Source organism: Idiotropiscis lumnitzeri, chromosome 6 (assembly GCF_059441095.1).
Source record: "Idiotropiscis lumnitzeri isolate Australia: NSW breed Sydney's pygmy pipehorse chromosome 6, RoL_Ilum_1.0, whole genome shotgun sequence".
Taxonomy (NCBI): Eukaryota; Metazoa; Chordata; class Actinopteri; order Syngnathiformes; family Syngnathidae; genus Idiotropiscis; species Idiotropiscis lumnitzeri.
The window spans coordinates 20,053,931-20,080,524 of NC_142396.1; the positions used below are offsets into that span (position 1 = coordinate 20,053,931).

At 40.1% G+C, this 26,594-nt stretch overlaps 1 protein-coding gene across 19 annotated transcripts in view; it reads right to left on the reverse strand.

Annotated features, from left to right (window-relative positions):
* Window positions 1-26,594, reverse strand: part of ppfibp2b (PPFIA binding protein 2b) — a 67,561-nt gene that overhangs the window by 34,967 nt on the left and 6,000 nt on the right. For 17 of the 19 annotated variants that reach the window (XM_088297780.1, XM_088297773.1, XM_088297771.1 and 14 more), the window contains exons 2-5: window positions 19,906-20,005; window positions 19,366-19,574; window positions 8,135-8,221; window positions 6,025-6,138 (exon numbers count right to left, since the gene is read on the reverse strand). In XM_088297780.1, coding sequence (XP_088153906.1) covers window positions 6,025-6,138; window positions 8,135-8,221; window positions 19,366-19,574; window positions 19,906-19,987 — 492 coding nt within the window. In that variant the 5' untranslated portion in view covers window positions 19,988-20,005. Of the gene's footprint in view, window positions 1-6,024; window positions 6,139-8,134; window positions 8,222-11,945; window positions 12,099-19,365; window positions 19,575-19,905; window positions 20,006-26,594 lie in introns of those variants that run through there. The other 2 variants (XM_088297777.1, XM_088297787.1) reach the window with 2 other exon arrangements.

Below are 26,594 nucleotides of genomic sequence, written 5' to 3' on the forward strand. Positions count from 1 at the left end.
TCTCAAGAACGAGTTAAAAAAAACAATCATTGGCAGTAATTTCCAGAATTGACCTAATATACGTTTGAATCTGTACATAATATTTTGCGCTGTTTTGGCGAATACGAGACTAGATACAGAGGCTATGTTCACGCTGCAGGTCTTAACAGTCACTTAAGATTTATAGTTGAAATCTGATTTTCTTTTGTGTGTTAGCATTCACATTATGTGTTAAATGCGACCTCAGTTCTTTTGATTTGTGAACCAACTGCATCCCCAAAGTGACCCGCAAGAGACGAAGTCAACGAACGGGGCTCATCCTTTTAGCATTTCATGATCTGCAGAGGAGCAATGTGAGAGGAGGTTGTAAACATTTTGGAGTAATAAGGCGAGGCTTTTCCATCTCCGCAGACGGCTACAAAAGATAACGTCACTCCATTGCTGCGCGTAATAAAAGAACCAACCATCTGTGTGGCTGAATACTACGATCACCATAAATGTCCACTTTATGCTTCAGTGGAATTAAATCAAAGTCAAATAAAAGTCAATGCTGTTACTCAAAATAACTTCCCCAAAGCACTGTCTCCCGACCGCGAGGAGCGCAATTTTGGGCTTTGGATGATGTATAGGTGGGATAATGTATCCGACCTGGCCCTTCAGACAGAGGTTGCATTTTTCCAAAAAATCGGATAAGTATCTGATCTAAGATTACATATGAAAATGACCCAGGTCACAAAAAAAAAAAAAACAAAAAAAAAACAATCATAATTGAGCCGTTCAGACAATAATAATAAAAAATAAATTAGAAAAAGATACAGGTCGCATAACGGCAAATTTCTGATCTGGGTCACATTTGCATGCAGCGTGAATGCCAAAATGTGTTTCCGACTGTGCCATTCTTGGCCACATGTTACCTTACCACTCCATCTCACTCATGGCTTACCTAACCTTAATGGGAGCGCAAAACAAACGTTCTCTGTCTAGCTATGCATTACCGGAACCGCTTGTCCTCACTAAGGTCGCGGGGGGTGCTAGAGCCTATTCCAGCTGTCTTCGAGCAGTAGGTGGGGTACATACACCCTAAACTGGTTGCCAGCCACTCGCAGGGCACACAAAGACAAACAACCATCCGCGCTTGGAGAATACCCACGCAGGCGCAGGGAGAACATGCAAACTCCACACAGGAAGGCTGGAACAGGAATCAAGCCCTGCACCGCTGAACTGCGAGGCCATCGTGCTAACCAAATTTCAAATTCATGCAGATGTCTACATGAAACACAGCAGCTGCATTTTATCACAGCGCCTGAGCAACACGCACACACGCACGAACATACACATAGTATTTTCGTAGTAATGACAGCTGGCTGTTAGTTTGCAATTTAACACCAGTCTCAATTACAGCAGGATGAGCAGCAGTCTTAAGAGATCATTTATAAGATAGCTGTGGTCATGGCTGCCAGATATTCGCTATGCCGCAACGAGGACAACCATGCAACAAGCATTTATAGATCCAGCCCAAAAAAATATTTGTTCACAAGTTCTTAAACATAAAAGATCACAGCATCCATTGATTTGAGCATTCACTCGAAAAAATGATGACACAGAATGACAAAAGAATATTTCCTTCATTTCACTTTGAAAACAGCTCACATTAGTTGGTCAGTATTATATCAGCACTCATTATCTGTCAAATACAAATATGTTACTCCCCAACAGCACAGCTAAGCAGGACAACAGCTGTGGCTTAATGCAACTAAATCCAATGAAACCTCTAAACTCAACAAACACAACTCGTGGAAGATTGTTTCGGAGTGCTCTGGTAGTGGCAGGTGGAGCTATATTGTTTGAAATGTGTGGTTTGACATTGCCGGTGGCTACTACTACTACTACTACTAATACTGCTAATAATAATAAGAGGAATAAATCAAATGTCATAGCTATAAATTAAATTGCAACACGTGGTAAAATACTCATTGTGCAAGCTTTTTTTATAGGTCAAACTTAAAAACAAAAAATGAAAAGACCTCAAAAACCTCTCTGAAATCAACATCAAATATATGCATAGGGACACATAGGCTTGTTTGATTAAAATTTGCTGGTGGGTGAGTTTTAGGATTTGTGGTTTGAAAAAATGAAAACAAAACAAAAGTTAAAGAGAAAAGAGTTCATTTTTGGAGAAAATATTGCCACATTTAATTTCATAAAAATAATGCTTAGTTAGAGGAATTATTAGATTATTAGGCACTTTCACGATTACTATTATTATTATTAATATACTACGTGCACATTTTTGACCGTGCACGCTCTATAGCAATGGCGCCCAGCCTTATTTCCACCTGCGACCGGTTTCTGGACTAATATTTTGCAGACGGGCAACCATTTGTCAAATGTGTTTATTTAGTTAGTTTTGGGGTGTTGGGGACCAGCTCTTTATAGTATTTGGTGTGTTCCAGCCAACCAACAATATATATATATATCCATCCATCCATCCATCCATTTTCTGTACCGCTCTCCTCACTAGGGTCGCGAGGTGCTGGAGCCTATCCCGGCTGGAGCCTATCCCGGCTATCTTCAGGCAGGAGGCGGGGGACACAGAGACGAACAACTCAAACCTAGGGGGGGCTTCAGTGGGCAAATGAGTTGAACCTATTTTTCAATAGGTTTGATCAAATGTCTGACCCCGCTCAGGCTTCCCTGATGCAGCCCCCACCCACCCCTCCTGCCACTGCGAACAAGACCCTCTCTCCCCCTCTCTCGCCCCTCTCTCTCTCCACAGGCTCCAGTTCCCAGCCTCATCAGACAACCACCACTTCCTCCTGCTCAGCCTTGTTCCTCACAACATCTCAGGTGAAGAACCAGCTGAGGAAGATGAAGGCGAGGAAGGCGGCAGGCCCAGATGGGATCAGCTCCCAGCTCCTCAAATCCTGCGCAGACCAGCTGTGTGGAATCGTCCAGCACATGTTCAACCTGAGCTTGAAGCTGGGCAGAGTCCCCCAGCTGTGGAAAACATCCTGCCTGGTTCCGGTTCCAAAGACACCCCATCCGAAGGAGCTCAACAACTTCAGACCAGTGGCGCTGACGTCTCATCTGATGAAGACCCTGGAGAGACTGGTCCTCGTCCATCTGCGCCCCCTGGTCAGCTCCTCAATGGACCCACTCCAGTTTGCATACCAGCCTGGCATCAGTGTGGATGATGCCATCATCTACCTGCTCCACACTTCACTCTTCCACCTGGAGAAGGCGGGGGGCACGGTGAGGATCATGTTCTTTGATTTCTCAAGTGCTTTCAACACCATCCAGCCCGCCTTATTGGGAGACAAGCTGGAGCAGGCGGGAGTGGCCCACCACCTCATCACATGGATTCACAACTACCTCACAAACCGGCCACAGTACGTGAGAACACAGGACTGTGTGTCTGACGTGCTCCTCTGCAGCACGGGAGCGCCGCAGGGAACTGTGCTGGCTCCCTTCCTGTTCACCCTCTACACCTCGGACTACAAATACAATTCCACAACCTGTCACCTGCAGAAGTTCGCTGATGACTCTGCGATTGTCGGCCTCATCACTGACGATGACGATCGGGAGTACAGAGGGGTTACGCAGGGGTTCGTGGACTGGTGTCAGCAGAACCGCCTCCAAATCAACGCTGGGAAATCCAAAGAGCTGGTGGTGGATTTCCGCAAGCGTCGGCACTCTCCACCTGCACCAGTGAATATCCAGGGAACAGACGTTGAGAGGGTCTCAACTTACAAGTACCTGGGTGTTCATCTGAACAATAAACTGGACTGGAGCGACAACACAGACGCTCTCTATAGGAAGGGTCAGAGCAGACTCTTCCTACTCAGGCGGCTGAGGTCCTTTGGCGTTCGGGGAACACTCCTCAGGAACTTCTATGACTCGGTGGTTTTCACCGGTCATCTTCTATGGAGTGGTCTCCTGGGCAGGAGGCATCTCGGGCCGGGACAAAAAGAGACTGAACAAACTAGTGAGGAGGGCCAGCTCTGTCCTGGGCTGCTCCCTGGACTCTGTGGACTCAGTGGGGGGCAGAAGGATGACGGCAAAACTGTCATCAATGCTGGACAAACCAGCCCACCCATTCAATGACACTCTGAGAACACTTTACAGCTCCTTCAGTGACAGACTTTTACACCCTCGCTGTACCAAAGAGAGATTTCGCCGCGCCTTCCTGCCGACTGCTGTCAGACTTTTTAACAAGAACATTGGGTCAGGCCTACAAACGGGAGGGCATTAGTGCAATTGTGCAGTCCTAGAATGCAATATACACTACTACTTTACTTTCAGCCAAGGGTGTACTTAAACATCTACCAATGATGTATTTTGTTTACCATTACAGTATTCTTATTACAATACTTCTATCACTGTAGTATTTCTACCACTGCAGGATGTTCACTATTACAGTACTTTTATCATTGCAGTACTTTTATAATTACGGTATTTCCTATCATTGCGGTACTTTTACTATTACAATAATTCATCATTGCAGTATTTTTCCATCGTTGCAGTACTTCTACCATTATAGTACTTTTATCATTGCAGTATATTTTATCATTGCAGTACTTTTACCATTACAGTACTTTTATCATTGCAGTATTTTCTATCATTGCAGTACTTTCCTGTCATTTCAGTACTCTCACCATTACAGTACTTTTATCAGTGTAATATCTTTATCATTGCAGTATTTTCAATCATTCAGTAGATTTTATCATTACAGTGTTTCCCCCTCTGTATAATGGACAGGCATTAGGAGTGTTTCCTTACACTAGATACGTTTATACTGTGTATATTTGCATGCTTTTTATGAATGTCTGCTGCTAATGTTACACATTAACGGCTACATTACGCCGCCGACTCTGTGTGATCTATATCTTTGCTGCTGTAACACTTCAAATTTCCCCATTGTGGGACTAATAAAGGACATCTTTATCTTTATCTTTATCTTTAATTTAGAGTGTTCAATCGGCCTGCCATGCATGTTTTTGGAATGTGGGAGGATACCGGAGTACCCGGAGGAAACCCACGCAGGCACGGGGAGAACAGGCAAACTCCACCCAGGACGGCCGGAGCCGGGATTGAACCCACGCCCGATGCTGTCTCTTTCCCTCTTAGTTAAGACCGGCGAACATCCCTACTCGATATATTATGTATGTCAAAACATTATAATGAGTAGTACAATGAGATCTCTGCTGTGTCTAATATTTGGATTACCTCTAAAGTTGCATGAGAGTCGCAAATTTTTGCCTGGCCGTCATTATGATGCCGAACAGTTGCACACACTTACTTCGATATCTTTAGATACTGATCATCTTGCATTAGTTATCATTAGAGGGTGTATGCACTCATAATGCTGTGGCCGGTCATACATACTGGAGGTGCCATCAAAGTCGTTCAATAAAACCATGAATTTCCAACAACAAGGTACTCTTGAATAAAACTCTAGATTGTGTTATGAAGGAAAAAACTTTTCCCTTCATCTGAAGTGAATCGAATAGAAAAAAGAAACTGTCGGAGTGGTATCGCTTAATCTTTTTTATGTTTAATTATGTGGGTTATAACAACTTGCTAAATACAGATCATAAACATGCTTCAGTGGAATATTTATCCAGCTGTGGGGTTTTGCTTTTACTGTAGACAATACAGAAGACAAAGGGTCTGTTGAGACGTTTGGACAGAGAATACATTCACTGGTACACTCAGTTGTGGTATTGTTGAGCGTAGGTTGGCTGTGCTCAAAAGTCTGCCTCAATGCTGAGGTCAAAAATAACATTTGTATCCATGGAAAGACAAAATGGAACAAATCAAAAATCTTGAACTCTTCTATTATTGAAACTGCCAATAAATTACAAATAATTTGACAATTTATTGTTTATGAATGTTAGGCCGATATTTATTATGGCTTAATGACTCCTCAATAATTTATTAAAATCTTAAAGGATCTTATTCTGCAATTGTAAATATAGTCATTCATAGCTTTGTATCCACCCAAAAAAGTTTTCAGATGTAGCAGATTTCCAGTGTGAGTGTTACCTGTTTCAGCATCTCCTCAGTGGAGGCTAGTTTCCGTCTGTGTTCCTCAAGGGAGCTTTCTAGATCTCTGATCTTCTCCCCTTGGGCCTCCACTTGGTCAGTCAGAACACTTACCTAGTGGTTGACACACTCATTACTACATGCACACACGGTTAGTGAATGAACAGATCATGTCTTCATACAGCCAACGCAACAGAATTCACTCCTTGTGTTTCATCAGTCAACAAATAAGCAAACATCACACATGACATTCCTCAACTTAACAACACCGTTCAATTACTCAGCAAGTCTGTCAGCCAGGAATCTGGGCTAGACATTTACAATAATCCTCTTGACATGACACTCACCTCCTGCCAACCCTACAAAGTACAGACATATACTCAGACAGAAACACACTCTTTCCAACAAAATTATGGAGAATTTCTCTGACAGTAGCTGATTCAGCATCACTTCAACTCCCATTATGTTCACCCCCGCAGCCATTTTCGAACCTAAAGCACTCTCGTTAAAGCGAAGCTCCATGTACAGTACATGTAAAATCTCACTTTTTTGTTTTTTTTCTTTAAAACAATTTGCTGCCAATGTCAGAAATGAAACATTGTTAGTGCTAAACATAACAAAGAAAAGTGAAGGAGACAGCAGAAATTAAGAGAAATTTTGCCCTCTAAGAGACAGGAAAGTCCTTTAGTGAGAACTTTGTGTTTAGAAGTGCCAACACAATTGCACAAACACAAACAAATAGGGATGAAAAAGAGGCAGGTGAAAGCTGAACTGAGAACAGTCAAAGGGCCAAATTGGATACAGACAATTTCCTCTCTGGAAACTCCTCTCTCTGTTAACCTTGGGTACCAGCAACCGTAAACACAACAAAACAATTCCATTTTTTAGTTTCACTTTTGTGAATGGTTAGTGCACAGACAGTAAATGAACTATGGATAGTTTCACACTGCAGCTCAATTCATATTTTTATGTCCAAATGGGACATATTTCAGATTTCTTTCTTGCAGCGTGAACAGTACAATTCCAACTTTTTCAAATCTGAGCCGTGATTTTTTTGTAATTAGGATATGAATCAGATATTTAAGTGATGCGTCTGCAGTATGAGCGCTCATCTGTACTGATTTGACCTACAGGACATCAAAATTCAGTATCTGCATTCCCTCCAGGCAGGAGACTACTGACGTCATCCGTGAATCTGCCAAGTTGTCTTGCGTTACTGTTGTTGTTTTTACATTTGATTCGAAATTAATCACACTTGCAACATGAAGCATAAACTGAACATTTGCATGAGTACTAATTCAGCCCTGCAAATGGTTCAATGTATGATGCGTGACAATGACGTGACGTCATCTTTAGAAGACGTTTCCATTATATGAGGTGATTGGGGAGCGTTGCCTCATTATCTTCAAAATATTTCTACCTCCTCGCTACTCTGGCGATATGGAATGACAAAATGAGCCTCTGCACGCGGCGCAATATTTACTTCCACATGACGTTGTTTTTTTTTTTGGGGGGGGGGGGTATGCCACTCAATATCGGGCTTTATATCCATGAGTGTCGAATTACGGGCACGTTACATTCACATTAGAAATCACCCTTGTTTATGTAATTGAACGAGTACATAAAAAGATCGAATTTCGCAAAAAATCCAAATGCCTCCAGTGTAAGCCAAGATGATTCATTCACAGGGGGAGCAAAACAAACTCACTGACACAGGATTAAAGACCCTTAGGAGAAGTGCAGACACGTAAATTTAGGGGGGAACATAGTAATTGTCAGTTTCATGAAGTAGGTATTAAGGTGAAGTAGAAAGAGCCTGTAGATGAGATCATCTTGTGCTGTTACAGCAACCGTTGCCAGTGAATGCAAGTACCGTACATACTTGAATGGGTCAAAGATGTTCAGGCATGTTTTATTTGGATTATCTTTAGAACCAGCAACTGAGATGCTTATCAAGTGCGGCACCAACGCTTCCAGACTAATCTCATTTACGCTTACATTGATGACATCAACACAAACAAAACTGAACTCTTGTTTTTAGAGTTACTTACAATTACGAGGAAATTTGTGCATGCACGCATGCACACACACGTACACGCAAATGGTTCACCTGTAAAACCAAGGATTCCTTGTCACCTTCTAGGCGGAGCAGTCTCTCTTGGTAGGTTTCATTATTGGCAGGAGGACACAGGTTCACCTGGACAAGCAAAAATATACTTTTCAATTTGTCAGTTGAGAGCTGGATGATTGCGCCATCACCTCTGTTGAAATGTTTAAAAAAATAAATCAAAAATGTATTACAATAATTCAATCATTTATTACCCATTAATTTTAGCCGTATGGAAAAATGTCTCTGAATGAGTTTCAGGTTCAACGTGTAAACCATTCCAATGGGGATGGAGGTATATACAGAGCGGTGCCTTTTTTTGTTTAATGTTTGGCATTTTAGACTTGAAAGAAAGAATGCGCTACCACAAGGGCAAATTGGATGCATCTGGGTCACAAGGTGCATAGTTTATTTTTGTTTTAATGTCAAAGCCACCAATGTGTCTAGAGTGCAAGATGCTTCTGAGGACAAGCTGCAAGGTTTACTCACGTAAAAGCACTGATACTGAGTTATGAAACATATTATGAGGTACTTTTCATTCAGAAATAGCGTGTCATACGGCCGCATACACAGGAATTGTTGTTGTATAACCAGAAACATTATAGTTATTCAATTTGATGAATATCGGTACAGATTGAGAGCACATAATCTCAAAAACCTGTAGTGCCAAGCTTCAACCAGTATGCGTTTGGCTCATCCCAAAATTTCGGAAAAATAGAAAAATAGTAGCTATATAGTTCATGTCGCAACTACAAATGTAGTTTAAAGGGAATTGAGCAAAGTATATAGCGAGAATGGAGGATTAGCAGAACAGGTGAAAAATGTTTGAATTAAAAAAGGAGCAACATATTTCAGTCTTTTTTCTGAGTAAATAATGTCTACAATCTGCTAGCAAATGGCATTCAGTGAGTCGTTTCACTGTTTTGTCACATACCTATATGTTTGACACTTAAAGGGAAGCTTGATCCAACTCAACATTGGTACTTATATAATAGGTATGCCTGTAAAAAATTACACCAGTAGTAAAATTCACGGCCCTATAAGAATCGTCTCAGCTGTCTGCGTCACAGCAGGGAGGCGAGAATTGTAAAATTCCTTGCTTTGTCTAAAACATCGACCAATAGCCACCAAAATCCAAATGCACTGTGGTGTCCTGTTTATGGGTTGCTTTTTGGAGCCTCTGCTTCTCCCTACAGGTCTTGGGCGGATCCCTCTCGTCACCCTCCTGATCCGGCGCACCTGCAGCTCGTCACTCGCAATCAACCACCAAATAAAAGCTCCGTGCAGCCGGGAGTCATGCGCCAGATTATCCTGCATCAATCGTGGTACGCAGGCTCCCACCTGGGTTTAAGTGATCTTGCTCAAGTTGAACTTCTGCCAACTGACTTAATTCCTTGTTTCTCTCGTGTGCTGTCTAGAGTGCTTCCTGCCTGTCTGCCCAAGCCCCGCGTCATCACCTCGGACCCCCTGAAGCTGCATCGACCTCGCCATGTCCTCTCACCTGACCTGCCTTCCGCTGGACCCCCAGCTTTAACTACCTTCTCCACAATAAACCCCTGATTCATGCCGCTTCTGACTCCGTTTGCTCTTGGGTCCACTTTTCACCTCCACGGCTTCAACACAGCCGTAACATGTACATTACTACTCTTGTCCACTTCAACCTGTCAAAGTATAAAAGCAATATTTTGGATTTGTTGTCATCATAGGCAGTGGTGGACGGTCAAGGCCTTCTCGGTTGGCCTAACAGATATGATCCACTTGCTGGTTTATTCTGTAAAATGTCAGAAAATCATTGTGTTGCTCATGGTTTTCCAAAATAAAGCTAATAAATTGTTTTATTTTGAGTCAGTCTGCCTTCATGGAGGACTACAGAAATCAAATAAGATGTACTGTTTAGAAGGGGAAATTCATTGCATTTGTATAATTTCAAATTAAAATAGTTATGTAAATGACTAATTGATTACTAAAAATAATTATCAATTCATTTGAATGTATTTTGTATTTTCCGGACTATGAACCACTACCTATTTCCCACTTTTTGACGCCTGAAGCCTTTATTGTGATGTGGTTTATTTAAGAATTTTTACTTCAAGTCTTTGATAAATTCACGCATTGTGGTGACACATTTATCCAATGAACTTACCAAACACGTCACAGTGGACCAAAGACACTGAGTCCGCCCTCGTACTGAATATTTGTCAGCCATTTGTGGTTGGAGTGGGCAATTACGGAGGTGTTGTGGTTGTGTAAATGTACATAGGTGTTGGAGCGAATATAGCGGATATAGTATATAGTTGAGCAAAAATAGGCATCTTGAGTTCACTTTAATGTGCATAGGAAACGAGTGCCATAAATACAGCCATCTCTGCAATGCGACCACCGTTGTTTGTTTTGAGTAGACTCCGTGAGGAATTTTAATTCAATTGAATTTAATGTCTGCACAGCTTGATGAACTTACAGTCCCAGTGACTCTACAGTACATTTCAATTCACTTAAAGTACAGTCCAAACCTTTACATACAGTATACTGTAGATCGCCGTGCGATTGGCAGGCAACCAGTTAAGAGTGTACGCCACCTACAGCACAAAGACAGCTAAAATGAGTTCCAGCACGGCCATAACTCTCGTGAGTTCAAGCGGATAATTTGGATAACAAATGGATGGTTGGATGTACTGCAGATAGCGAGTGATTACAAATATCAAACATAATGATCCGATCATCTCCAACATTGCTTTCTCTAAAAAAGGAGAAAAAAAACATTGAATTATTTTTTGGGTGAACGTCCTGGCTCAAGTGCACCTTAGTTGCTGCTTTCACTGTCTTTATTATTGAATTATTGTTACTTTGTGTTCGGTGTAAAGTGCTTTGTTACAGCTGCAACTGCTATGAAATGTGCTATACAAGTAAAGTTGTATTGTATTGTATTGATAAACATATGGGGGGAGCTTTCTGTAAAAGCACAACATTCTTGAAATTGCCACAAAAACGTTATGAATGAGACCTATATGAGTTGCAATCGTTATTTCCGTAAACATGGTGTCACATGACGTGGAGTTTTGTGCTTACCCTGCAATGTGAATATAGCCTAACGTAGACGTCATCCGTCATGGTAGCGGCAGCACAACTTTTTCCTTGTGTTGTTAAAAAGCCATAAGCAGCCCAAGCAAAAGAAAATTGATACTTGGGTGCATGCTAATCTGAAGACTCGTGTCATGAATGATGATACATGCTGCAAATTCTTCTAAAACGATTCTAACACCAACCCCAAACTTTCCAGGCACAGACCCTTGAAACCTCATTAAATTGCAGATTGCATTTTGCATATTCAATACTGAATTATCACGAGTTTCTTAGTCATATCCCTCGGATTTATCTTTAACTGTGCTTGTCTATTTCAGGCACATAACATACACCATCAATGACCATCATTAATTTCTACTTACTTGCTGCATCAGTTCAAAGGGTCACCAAATACTTGCTAAAATACTAAGATTGGATGTAAAATGACAAAAACAATGAACAATGAATTGTGTTCAACTTGAACAATAAAGCCCGAAATGCAGTTACCAGACATTGTTGTGCTGTAAAGAAATAAAAATAAAAATGTGACTCTCAAGCTACGAGGACACAGATGTTGCTTCTGTCTCTCAGCGATTGAATCTAGCAGTATCAGATGCCGCTTTGTCAACAGGAATCAGCTGATGGATAATTTGCCTAACCTGATAGCACGGCCCTGGTGATGCATCCTTGCAAAATGCCCTGACAACTCCTCTAAGTTAAAAGGAAATTACAGCATCACTTGAAATAGTCTTACCTTTTTGAGCCACGAGAAGTGCTTGTAGACATCAATGGCAGTCTCCATGCTCCCAGCCCATTTCTGCCCTGACTATTTCCTCGAGGATTTTATCTCCGCTGCTCAGAATGGGAGGCTGTGTGTGTCACACACCCTCCCTCTGTGTGTATTTAGACCAAGCCCACATCAAGTTAGTCTTGAGTTTGCAGAAAGTACTGTCAAGTGTGAAAATCCGTGACTTCAATCGTTCACAGCTGTATTTTTTTTTTTACGATCTCTGGCTGTCTGAGCAGAAAACTCCCTCCCAGTGTTTTGCCCCTTCCAACTGTTGCTCGCATTGCTTATTTGCTTTTCGTACAACTAATGTCTTATTGTCTGCAATATATCACCCCTGTTTGTGTTTGATTTGAAGCCTTTTATCAACAAATCGACCTTCCTTGCTTGCTTTCTCTCCTTTCATGCTCTATTTTCTCAGCCCTCTTGTTCCCCCGCTGCAGTTGTCTGTCTTGCAGCCAAATGGCCAAGCCCAGAAAAAGGGGGTGGTCCAAAAAATTTGCCTGTTTTGTCATCTGTTTGTGTCCATCTTAGCCCAAAGTCAGTCTGTCCGAACATGTTAATAAAAGGCTATTTTAATTTAGTATCGTGTGTATTCATCAACAAGTTTGTTCTTTGTCTTTTGACCAAGGATGAGACGAGGCATAAATTGTATTTATTTTCTCTACGTTATAAATGTATTTTTTTAATAGTTTTTGTTTCGGAAAAATTAATGGATGTTTTTAAGTCTGATTTTGACGTCACGTAAAGCACTTTGTGTGCAGCTATCGTGAAAGTGCAGCATGAATAAAGTTGAGCTGAGTGTAAGCGTGAGAACAATGTTTCATTTTTTCGATCCTGCAATTCTCTTGTCTCTGCATGACATCATTTGGTTTCCATTCTGCGCTTGTCCTATGGAGTAACTGTCAGCTATTCATCTCATGACATCAACAAGGGAGGAGACCTGCATTCATAAATTCCGCCCATAAAAGATTATGTGGAGAAACACATGTTTTCTTCCTTAACATCCATGTCAAGATCTTACAAAAACCTTGGCACTGTATGTTAAATGAAACTGCTGTATTACACTTAATAATATTTGATGAAGGTAATACTAATATTTCGCTTTCAAATCTTAATTGTACAGTCGAGGACCCAATGATAGGCATTTCTATGACGTGTAAAGTATTTAATATATTGTGGTGCTACACAAAAGTATGGTAAAACAACAAAAGAATTAGTTTTATTCTGCAAAAAAATGTGTAAAAATGAAGACAATTCCACACGGCGAGCACCAGCAATTCTGGGGGAATAAGGACCAGGCCAGCCACACTTTGGCAATGAATTGTTCATGATGTGACAAAAAATGAGTGCAGTAGCTTTGTTGTTTTAATGAACATTTTTGCAACAGCATTTCGCTGTACAAACCAGTAACTAGTCGTAAAGTTGCATTGAGCTGGATCTTAAGAAAATACCTAAAAATCTCTCTGCAATAAACTTTACGCTGAGGTGATGAAAGGACTTATCATCGGAATCATATCGGTGCCACTGATCGGAATCCTCTGTAAACCAGTAAGTTGTATTTAACTATTGGAAAGACAAAACAGAAATATGGTGCTGGACTATTTTTTCCCAGCTCAACCTTGGCAGAGGTGTGAGTTAACTTATGGGACTTGTCAATACAATGGCAATTATAACATTGCTGAAAGACAAGTTTTGTTTTGCGCACAAACTTAGATTTTAAGGCTGAAGCGCCTGTGATGCTCTGAGCAATTACTGTACAAGCAGCAGCCGTCACACATTCCTGCGAATACACTTCCGGTCTTTAGATGTTTTTGTGCTTCACCATGGAGTATCCAGCGGACAGAAGCCCTCAGGGGTCAAACTAATTGTAGAGTACTCACATCTTTAAGCCTGTTCCACTAGTCTAGCCAGAAGGAAAAGGAAGTGGACAAATTAAGTACCAGTACAAAGATTTTAGGGAATACTAAAACATATTGTATACTGGATATAAAAAGTAAACACACACACTGTTCAAAAATTAATGCAATATAAAAAATAAAAAGAACCATAATAAATTATTTTAGAACCTTTTCCTCCACTGTTGTGACCTATAACTTATAGTTCTAAGTTAATTGCGTAGAAAATAACAGCCAGAGCTTCTGAAAAGATTCACATCCTCAGTTTTTGGAGAGCACGCGGCACACTTTGGAAGCTTGTTTATTTTAACTTCCCCTCCTGAACAATTTCCCCAATTCAACTATTCAGGTTAAAGGTCACATTAATGGTGGGGGAGGGGGATCACAAAAACATGCCATTTGAACAGGTTGTGTAGGCTATCCACTGTAAATAAGCTCATGCTGAATACTGAAACTGTACCTCGTATGTTTGGTAACATCAGTCAGAGGAAAAAGGGTGGCAACTGCAGTACAACTTTGTGCTGGACTTTTTATAACGCCACAAAGATGCTAAATTGTAATTCATACACCACACATAAGTTTTGGGAACTCAGCAAGGTTTTCATTTCCTCATACCGTGTCAAGCTGCAAAGCTTTCAAAGCCCAGAATATTACGTGAAATATAGTGATCCACCATGCATACTGACAAGAAGGTGTGAAATATTTGTGGCAAGCTAAATGTGCTGGTTACATTGTTGAAATATCAACAAGTAAAAGGAGAGAGCATGATTCGCAAAGTGTGGATTCAGCATCACGAGTGGTATGCGATCTCCCTCTCGTGGTATGCAAAAGACTCACTATCGAAGTACATAAACATGTCTCATTTTATATGAACACTCCAATACTGTATTTTAATTTCTTATGTTGGGCATTACAGTGGTGGGAGTTAAAGAGCTACATAGGAATTTTATTGGCTGCAGGATAAGTGGCAATAAAGTGCAAAACAGTGATGGGGATCCCCGCTCTTGTTGGAGAACCAGCGTCCCTTTCTGTTTTTAGATTTTTTGTTGCTTAGATAGTGCTACAATAGTAGTGCTACAAAAAATATTAAATATGAAAAACGCTCTAGTTAAAACTAAATTATTCATATTTTAGGCTTTTAACTTTTTTCTATTGAACTAATTCAAAGTGAAATGACATCACTAGTGCAAAAATTGACAGGTTAAGTCTGCTGGAAATGTTGAAATGTATTCCAAAAATACAAATTACTGTATATTAAAAATTAATATCAAAATTCCAAAGATGATGCATTTCGTTACCGCTGTACTAATATACAGTAGACCGCCGCATACTCAGAGGTTAACAACAATGAATTCACCTATTTGTAGATTTTTCTTCCAATATTTTTTTTTTTTTTCCAACTCTAATTGGAAAAGCATAGAGGGGGTTTATTATTATTTTGTTGAAAAATGTTTTGGGATAAATAATACCTACCACACCCACCACCCTCAGCTTACCCCGGCCCGGGAGCTATCCGCCACAAAAAGTGAGGGGATAGTCCACTGTATCATGAATTCATTCTCATTTGTGTCAAAACACAAACCTGGAAACCAAAGACAGCGGGGTGGGGTGTGCGTTGCGCACTCTTTAAGACGACTCCTGTTTGAAACAATGCAGAACTTTAAAAGCTGCTAAACTGGTTTCAAGATCCTTTTCAGTTAACACACATATCTTAAACATCTTGTCAAGCTGCTTTCGAGGAAGACAACAGCAGCCTCTGCAGGACAACGCAAAACTCGAGCAGACAAAAAACAAATGAAAGTTCAGGAAACCCCAAATTCAAAAGAATACAATGGGGACATGGCAAGAGCTGGTCTTTTACAATATTTACAATTGCAACAGTAGATATTGTTGAGGAAATAAATTGTTGGTGCTTACAAACATCCATTGAAATTAGAATTAAAGGTCACCTTTTGGTATTAATTTTTCATAATCTTTGATATCCTTTCATTGGGTTTGCAAGATAATTTGGTTTGGAAATTGTTTCTTTATTGAGTCGGCTTTGATGAAATTCAGCGAGCCGTCTGCCGACTTTTATTGGGAAAAAATGCACCGTGAGGAGGCCACAGCAGGGAGACAGCCCAATCCTGCTGGAGGAAATTTCTTCCACGTCCTTGGTGATGCTTAACGACCTCACGCCCGCATTGCAGGCACAGTGAGGGGGACTTCGTGATGCAAATGATTGAGCGGGTCTCAATGTATATTATACATGCATTTACATAAATCTTTGTTTGCATTCTTCATTATGACTGTCATGCACAATTTTTATTTTTGATAAATTTACCTACTTGACATGCATAATGACACTGTGCCACATTGCAGCCGGCAGAGGGGACTGATCAATGTGTGTGTGACAGTGTATGTGGGTTGCTTAAAACTTTCAAATGTAATTGTAGCATGTGAAAGCTATCATTTAGGATGCCACCGTCCACAAAATCTGCCCGACACAGCACAATCCTGGTTCCAAAATGCTTAAACGTTTCTCCAAAAAGTTTAGAAAGAATTTTATTCCTCAACTCATCTACGACTCTCAGCTGATGCAAAGTTTTAGTTTTAGAGTTAAAATTCTTTCCATCAAACACTTTGGAACACAATGGAAAACTGCGAATGACGTTTTATGGCAAAATGTAAAGCTGCCAAATGTTACTGAACGCTAACGTGTTACGCCTGTAACTTGTTGTGAATGTTTTGAATAGCCATCCATTATCTATACCACGTCTCCTCCTTTCTAGTCAATCAAATACAGTTTGCTGTTATGCACAATGTGAATTTAAGAACTACAAAATGTTGCATTTATTAAAAAGGTAAACAATTAGTTGTTTGTTATTAGATGAAAAGAATTTCCTTAAAATACTATATAGTTTATCCAGTTTCGAGATTATTCTATGGAATTTTCAGTAAGCTACTTGATTCGATACCTACAGCCCCACATTATATATTTTTATTGTTGAACAAAAGCCTTGCTTCAGGTCGCTGTGATTGACCAGGTTATTTCAAACCTTGCATTTGCACTCACATTCATGAACTTTGGACATTTTAGACTAGTCAAGTAAACCTAAAATCCAGGTTTTCTGAATATAGGAGGAAGTTGGGGAGAACATGCAAATGCCACACTGAAAGGCCAGAGTTCAGATTTGAACCCCCAACCTCAGAACTGTGAGGCGGATTTGCCAACCACTTGCCCCAAGATTTATTGCCAAAATAAAAAATAGCACATTGATCAGGAACAAAAAGCATGCATAGTCCTAAAAAGAAATTGTCTTTCTGTAGGACAGTAGCAACATTCCTCACCTCCCTCTGACCTTCCAGGTGACCCTGTCTAACCGGACTGCAACTGACTGACTTTGGACTGTGAAAACACTAAATGATTGATTTCTAGATAATCCACATGGCTTGTTCCTTGACTCAGAACTTTTATTTCCAACTACACTTTTATCACAAAAAGTAAATGTATGTAAAAGTACAAATAAATACACAAGTAAAGCATGAATGATCAGATTTGTCAAGAGTATAAAAGAGCTTTTATCCATTTACTTGTTAACAACAGCTGGGTTCATTTCTCAAAGATCATCTCTCTAAAAAACATCCAGATTAAATACTTATCTAAGTCATGCGTCACTAGACAAGTCAGCTTTTCCCATGTGAAACTGAACAAATCTCTTATTCAAAGAGACATCCAAACAAGTTTGCTACCCAAATGTGGAAAAACAAGTAGGCTACCTAACATGCCTGCAGATGATCAGGTAACTGTATAGGTGCTTTGTACAATAGCCATTTTTGTCCTTCGGCTTAAACACAAAATTGAGACACAAAAGAATTCATCTATTTTTCCTTATTATACACACATTAAGGGTAGACGTAATATTAGAATCTTAAATGTGAAGTCAAGCCCCAAATTTCCTTTGCAATATGTTCAATAAGGTTAAACACAGCATTCTGATTAATGTTGCGTTTATGGAATGAGTCAAGGAGTAAAATGTACCCTTTCTTATCCATCTCATGGATCGGCCATTTTGTCTGCTGTCGAATGAACTTGACATCACAGTTGCTCAGGGCTCAGGTCATGACCAATCACAGCTCACCTGTTTTCTGAATTTGGTCATGTGAAGTTCACAAGATCAGAAAGGTATTATTGACTCTCAATACCTTTGTACCAAATATATAATATTTACGGGGATGCAATTTTTATTTTTTAATTTATCAAAGATTTCCTTATTTAATGTTCAATATTTTTGAGTATTTGCTCAAAAAGGATAGATCATAATTTCCCACTGCAGAGATGGCTGTCTTTATGGCACTTGTTCCCTATGCACATTAAACTCAACTCGAGTTGCTTATTTTGACTACTATATCCTCTGTAGTTGCTCTGACACAGCCGCGTAGTGCTAAACACAGAGCTCCACATTTCAGGCAGCCCGCGTGTGCATGCTAACTGCAAATGGCTGATGAATATTCACTCATTGGTCCACTCTGACACTTTTGGTCATTTCACTGGTCAGATGTGAGATGACTTTGGGTCAATCTATTGATGACTTGAAGCGTGTCAGTAAAAATTCAGAAATAAACCGTGTCACATTTTAATCAGAATCATAATTAGAAAGCCCTTTGTTGTCATTGCACTCAGTGTGCAACGAGATTAGAGTGCTGTCCTCTCCAGTGCAATACAATAATAATTAAATTAAATATATTAATTAGATTAATTAAAGATTAAATAATTAAATAGATAATAAATATGAAATTGCATAAATAAAAAGTGACCCAGAGCACTTAACGCGCTGATACTTTTGAATAGCAGTCTTGACTGAATGGACCAATCACAAGGGATGATGCACATGTCATTCTAAGATCAGCAACAATTTCTGTCATGTGTGCGGCACGTGTTGCAGACACGATTCTGTCCGGTCAGAGAAGCAACTCTGCATTGTGGTGAAAGTAGCCCGTTTGAGTGCGTAAAATTCAAATATGGAGCTGCTCGACAAGGCTCGAAGGATGGCTTGACGAAGTTTCACATTTGGACTTCAAATCCAGCACTTCCGCGTGAAACCCTCCTGAAGATATGCTTGCAGAAAATGGATAGACTGGAAAATTCGGAACACCACACATCCAGCAAGGAGCTGAGTGTGGCTGTGTAGGGCGCCTCATTTTGGGAGACGTGGTCCCTGGCGTACCCCCTACAAGTGGACTATAAATCAAGCTAACCCTTCTAGATTGGAATTTCATTTAAAATGACCTATGAACAATTCAATTTTCGAACCACCTCTTGGAATGCATTGTGTTCATATTTTGGAGAAAGCAAATGTGGCATGAGAATAACTGCATGCACGCTGTTCCTTTCCTAATTTTCTTTTTTTTTTTTTGAGTGTTTTGAAAGGAACTGCTGTGACCCCACCCTCTGCACTCCCCATACGGAATAATGATAATTGAAAAGGATGAGATATTCAAGTACTCACATCTCCACTCTGCAGCCAGTTATTGAGAGCCTCTGCTGTTTCTTTGGGCAACCGCGCTCTAAGGCGTTCTCTGTCTTCCTGGTTAGGTTGAAGCTCCAAAGCATTTTTGAGGTCTACAGCTAACTGAATGACCTGCAGAGGGCTGGAGTTGACCACGGAACCAAGGTCATAAACGCCATTAGTGAGTTCCAGCGCTGCTGCTTTTGAACCTGAAGGTGTAAGCGGTAGAGAACAAGAGGAGAAAAAAAATTAACACAAAGGTACAACAGAAATAAAAGTCATCAAAGTGTGCAGAGTCATTTCAGTCTATTAACTTGAGCGCTGCTAGCCTTGCTCGCGCAGCAAGCGGGGATAGCATGGTTAGCACTGGTAGCGACATACAATAAAGTGGAAGCTGAAGTCTTTCTTTTTTGCGCCGCTAATTCGAAATTGAACAATATTTTTAGGGGAGCGGCATGGCTCAATGTTAGAGTAAAAAATATTTTATGATCTGGATTTTCCACAAACACTAAACAAAAAGAAGACTAGGTATTTCCAGACCTGCGATGATGTCATCCATCTTCTCCAGAGCTGCTTCGAGCATGTGACTAGCCTCAGTTTCCATTGTAATGGTGGGTAGCATGAGAATTCAGATTTGCATCTGCAGGAGAGACAAGATTTACAGTTATTTGTGAAAATTGCTTTCCACAAGATTTTGGTACACTGTAATATGGTTGCTGTTTAGTCATTTCACTCTTTAACAAAGAAAATTAAATCCAGAAACTGAAAAAAATAAGCCTGTGAGCCACATAAGTAGCAGATCATTATCTGGTTAATTCAAGGGTTGGTCGCAGTCACACCATTGTTTTATTTATTGCATCGCCCATGGCTCTGAGACATTTGGGAAGGGAAAAAAAGTTTGAGATGATGCAACAAAGTTGTTTGCATTTGTGAAGTAGAAAAGGCTTTTTGTATGGTAAGGAACTTAGCATGAGTGCAGACGGGTTGGCTGATGATGTACCCTAACCATTTCAATCAATAACAGTGTGATACAGTAATGATTTTTTTGGCCATCTTAAATAAGTTATGTTTTGTAACTTTCTGGAAGTCTCTTTTACAGTGTTAATTTAACTGCGTCCAAATTTCGAGTGCAATAGCATGTTGCATCTTCCTGGCGATTAACTTCCAAAAGCCTCTGAAGCACACAAGAGGGAAAAGTACTGATGTTGATGGATGAATACTCCAAAAGCCAGATTTGACACAGTATTTCTTTCTAGGGTTGCTCCACCCAGAGAGTGTACTTGGCACGAAGGTGCATGAATGACACTTAAAGGAGGACAAAACCCGCATGAATGACACTTAAAGGAGAACAAAACCCAAGATGGCCCATTTTTCACTAATAAGCTCAATTTATATCATTTTTACCTGGAAACATAAATTAGTTACCATTTTGTTTCGTTATCTATTCTTTTTGGAGGAATTAGGAAATAAGTAACGACTTGAAAAATGATACCTTTTTTAGATTATGGCCGCACCCCCCTCTGCTCTCTCCATGTTACTGCAAGAGTCAGGGGCCAAATACAAATTCTCCATTGGAAATCATTGCACTTTCATTGCTTATAACATCCAAAAACAATGTACAATTGGCACCAAAATTCATGTAGACATCCCTACCTATGACCACTTCAACATACCAAAAGGATTAACCTTCTCGATTTATATGAGAATGAGGAACTGTGGATGTGAGCAGTGGTACATAGATTGTGGTGTTTTGACACTCGCACAATGCTTCTTTGCTGATCATGCTGAGGATGCATGACATAAAAGCATGAGTCGGGATATTTACAGAGAATGAAGTGGGAATGAGTAGACATGCACATTTATTTGGATGAGGACTGGTTCCAGTTTTTCGACTGAGGCAACTCAACTACAACACGCCTTCTTATTCTTTGGAACACAAGTGCTCTGGGCTGCGCGCACACCACTCAATGTAACGTTCCAAAACGGCCACACTCAGCTGTGGAGTCGGCGTCCTCGCTGGAACTTTTTGTTCGCTGAACATTGACGCTCCGAAAGCAGCCCAGCGATGTGCACTGTTCAAGAACACCACATCCAGGGTTCATTGATGAGGAGTTTATCCAAAATCGACGCCATCTCACGCCGCGACACTGACATGAATTGGCTGCAAGCGGTGGTGGACGTCAACGGGCATGAGTGGCAACAGCCAGGCATTTCCGGCACCAAATCACCGGAAATAACAAAATTTTGTAGAGCTAAAGTTGACTATTTAGTGACCAAAAGCTGTTGTTACCTGTGGTGTGTGGGAGGTGTAAACATCGATGGCTGTCTGCCTCCACACACTTAAAAAAAGATTAGCTTAGCAAAATGTCCGAAATATAATCAGTTGGAGTTTGTGTGCACATTTTTGCTCTTGTCTGCTTCTGCGTGTGTAAGTGGAGAAGCGATCGCACGGTATTTTTGAGTGACCAAGAGTATTAATGTGCATTTGCATTTTGGTGGCGATCGGTCGCCGTTTTAGACAACAGAATTGACAAAGCAAGCAATATTACCACGTTTGCCTCACTGCTGTGATGTAGTCACAGAGCCCGGAAAAAAAGAACAGGCCGAGCACCCAAAGGAGGCGTGCCTATTTGTCGTAAATCTCATCACAAAGATAACTTAAATCTCAACAGACTCTTTTTTTTTTGTGTGTGGGGGGGTATCTTTCAGCATTGATGTAATTTTACATGCAAACCTATTATATGAGTGCCAACGTTAACGTCAATAAAGCGTCCCTTTAAAGTGCCAGTGTGTAGAATGTTTTTTTCTAACTATTAGTTTCATTAATATGCAAAAAAAAATGTTCTTTCAAATCAACATACATTTTTTTTAATATAATCATAGGTCGAGTAATCGCTAATAATAATACATGGGTGGCGCTGTACAGGATGCTGACATGTCTTGCCGCCATCTTTCTGCTACGAAGAACCGATCACCCAACCAGAAATTTGCTGAATCAATGACTACCGCATGTGTAACAAATGCAATGCACTTACTTTGTCTCTTGAGGAAATATTAGAAGTTGTTTGTATGTTATGTAACATTTTGCATTCACCTCTACAAATTGGTGGTAGGCCTGCGAAGTACGGTCTCTCTCAGGCATCGTAACACTTCGAACTCAGGTCATTGCATTCTATTAGTTGACCACTAAAAGGCACTATATTCGATGCACTGTCCCTTTAAGTCGATGGGGAAAGTGCTCAGTCAAAAATGCACGCCTTTTCCCTCTTACACACATATATAGAAGCGATCTATAAAGCTTCAATATACCGAGACAATATAAAACTTTAAGAATTTATGCATTTTGCATGTTCAGAATGGTTGAAATCATCTAGATGTCATCATTCGGAATAATTTCAGTCACAAAAAAGGAAAGAAGTCTACATGTAAACGCGGCTATTGGCTTTGTTTCCATACACTATTAAGCCATTTTCCTTCACTGTCTTTGCCCTGCCATTTTTTTCCATCTCCTCCTTTAAGGCTTACCATTCTGTCATACTGTCATGTCAACTTAGAAATACATGACCATGAAGGACCCAAGGGGGAGGATGTGATGTAATCTTGCATTGGGGAAATCAAGCCCCCTACGGATCATCCTAATGCTCATCAACATTAGCGACAATTTACTATAACAGTTCACACTGACAATCTGCACACAGTCAATGTACAGTCACGTGCTATGAAAAGCGTGAATCCATCATTTTTGTTGTCAAGTCCACTAATGATAACAGCTGCTCATGGGTTATCTTTGTGTGTGCATAGGATAGTGTCACTGCAATAAATGTAAAAAAAGAAAATGGTGTCTTTCAAACAATTATGCGTGTGTTTGCTTCTTCTGACTAACCAAACGTGTTTGTGCTGATACATGACTCCCTGGTGAAAACTGAGCTGACAGGACAAACTGCTGTGAGCAACATTCATTTCTGTTGTCTGCCATATTGCATAACCTATATAATGGCTGCGGCCAAATGTCCACTCTTATTCCCTAACCCCACATTACCCCGCACTATACTGTATGTAGCACTTTGTTGTACATAATATTAATTAAAGTCTCAGGGACAGGAAACAGAAGTTAGCCTAAAAGCTTTTTTCAAGAGATTACAAGTCCAAATGACACAATTCCAACGATTACTTTGGTAAAAATGCGATGAAAAAGTTTTGTGAGCCAGAAACGCCCACTGGTCGCCCGGCTAGTTTGACGCAGTGCGCGCATGACGTCACTGGGTCAGTATCTTTTTTTTCATTTTCCACCATTATATTTATCTATTTTACGTTAGAATTCAAAACTTACACACAAACATTTAACAGAATAAAACAACCTCTCAGACACATAGTATAGTATTAGCAAAACAAATAATGACACACTATTACACAGAGGCTTTACCACCCCCTTCAAAGAGATCAAATTCTCAAATATAAAAATAGAGAAAAGAGAAAAAGAAAAAAAAATGTTCATAGGCATTCACCTCTTCATTATCAGTCAAGTCAATCTCCTGAACACAACATGAATAGTCTCCATATTCTTTCAAACAGGTCCGTTTTCCCTTTGAGCAGATAAGTGATACACTCCAATGGAAGTGTCACCAACATTTGTTTAGTCCATTGTACGAAGGTTGGTCTCCTTACGTTTTTCCAATGCATCGCAATCAGTCTTGTTTTATTGTAATAAACACATATCAATGATAATTCGTTCACTCTTTCTAAATCTTGGGCACTCAGGATATAGTCCCAAAATCATGAATGAAGGTTCCAGTGGTAAATCTTTCGAAATAACAACTTGTACAGCATGTTTCACAACCATCCAAAAATGCTTGATTTCCCTACATTCCCAGCTACACTGGAAGAGAGTACCCCTTTCCTTCCCCACATTTTATACAAACGTCGGGGAAGTTTGAATTATCCTGGTTTTGCTTTACTGGTGCAATATAAACATGCATAATCCATTTATACGGTAACAACCTTAGCTGAGAGTTAATAGTCTGCTTATGGGCTTTTTTACAAACTAATTCCCATTCTTCCATTGTTAAATTGAATTTGAGATCTTTCTTCCAAGCTTCTCATTTCAAAATTGAGTTGTTCGAGAAGTTTGATAGCAATAACTAAAATTCTGCAATATCTCCATTTTTACATTTATTTTCAGTCATCAGTTCTTCAATTTTTGACTTGATAGGTTTGTCAACGTTCGCTCAAAGTCGCTAATTTTCGCAAAACGTCCGCCAAATGTTCATGTTCCAAAAAAGGCACAGGTGAATGTCTGCCGAATGTCTAGGCCCTTGAACGAACCCTGACGAGAACGAAACATGCACTACATTTGCAAACACTCGCAAATTTTTGCCACTCAGTGGCTTATGGCAAAAGAGATGATTTTGAGTTGAACTCAAGGATATAAGAGAACATAAAAATATTAAATGTCAGAGGTGCTGTCGTGTTGATGTTAACTGATAAAGAATCTGGTGTCTCCTGTTGGCTCGACTACGCACAGACACACACACTGTTGTATTTTGGGCCTGAGGCTTAGGTTTGGCCTGTAGCTGGTGACACTAATCCAAACAGGCTACGTCAAATGAGGAGGAATGGCTCACACATATACTCCTTGTGTGTAGATGTGACTGTTTGGTGGTAATATTTAACAGTTCCTGTCCATCACACAGGGTCACACGCATACTGATTATCCTGAAACTCACAAATTGCCCTTTGTGAAGGATCTGGTGAAACTGAAATCTCAAAGGTGATTGGCTCCCTTTTACCAAATCACTGTTGATGTTTGACAGGTGGCTAAACATGGTTAACATGTTATGCAAAAAAGAGGTGACGATGCAGTTTTTCTCAGCAGTCCCATCCTTACTTACCAAACAAAACAAAATACCTATGCTATTTTGATGGAGTTATTGCAGACTTATGATGTCAATTGAGATGAAGACCTTGTATTAAAAAGTGGATTTTAAAATATCAAAAAACAATCAATTCTCCTCGAACGTTATACGTAACAGACTTTATTAACAGTTTGGAATCGTTCACCAAACATTAAAAAACATGTTTGCATTTTTTAAATTAACAATTAATTCACTTATTCGGTTTTTGTGGAAGGAGTCCTCTGACCCCAACATTTTTTTTAACTTTGACAGTCCGGTCTACTCAACTTAGACAAACAAGGTTGCTGGTTCTGGTTCTGCAATGACTGGTTTAAGTTAAAGGGATCATATAACCGGGATGGTCCATTTTTTTTTTCAATAACAATCTAAATGTTTGTATTTGGGTTTTGTAGTGTCAACTGTGGATTACGGCGGCATTAGTAAGCGAACTCACATTTATTAAAACCAAAACACAGTTTTTGTATACCCGTGTTCATCGAATAGCAATAGCAGATGTTCTATGATGCGATTACGGGTACTTGGCGACCACGTACCACGTAATGCATTTATTAACTCAAAAATCTCAGCACGTAAAGGGGCACAACATGTCATGTCATTATCCACACCGATTATCCTAGAGCGTCTCCCAGCTAACTACGGGCGAAAGGCGCACCACAACCTGACCAGGTCGCCAGCCAGTCACAGGGCAGACAGACACCGTCACCGAGTGGGAACCGATCCCACGGTGCCCGCACACAAGTCAGCCGGATGAACCACTACACCATCAGTGACTGACGGGACACAACATGACAACCAATTTGCCACTAGCCAATAATGGCAATGCCTATAACAACCTACCTAGGTCATTAGAATATACTAAAGTACACTGTTAAAAATATATATATTGGTAAGGGGTTAGGTTTTCTCTGTTATCTGTATGCGTAGTTAATATTTTGCATATAAGTGTAGTAAAACAAAACATCTTATATTGAGGTTATATAAAATGAAAATTAAAAAAACAATTCAAGTGTTTATTTTTTTATTTCACACAGTCCATTTCCCTAAACCTTCATATGATTTCAATCCAGTCAACATTTAAAAAATGGATTGGTGTCCAAGTAAAGGGAAATATGTTTTGATTTATAGTTAGTTTCACAGAATTAGTGCAACTCAGCGTAGTGCAGCAATTTAAAAAAAAAAATCTAATCCATATCGGGCACGGAAAATCAAAATCGTTACATCCCTACTTTTTGATGAACTAAGAGAGTGTATGGTCATTGGGTTAGGGTATCACATAAGCCTGATGAGGAAAAAAAATAAATGGCTTTTTGAGTTTGA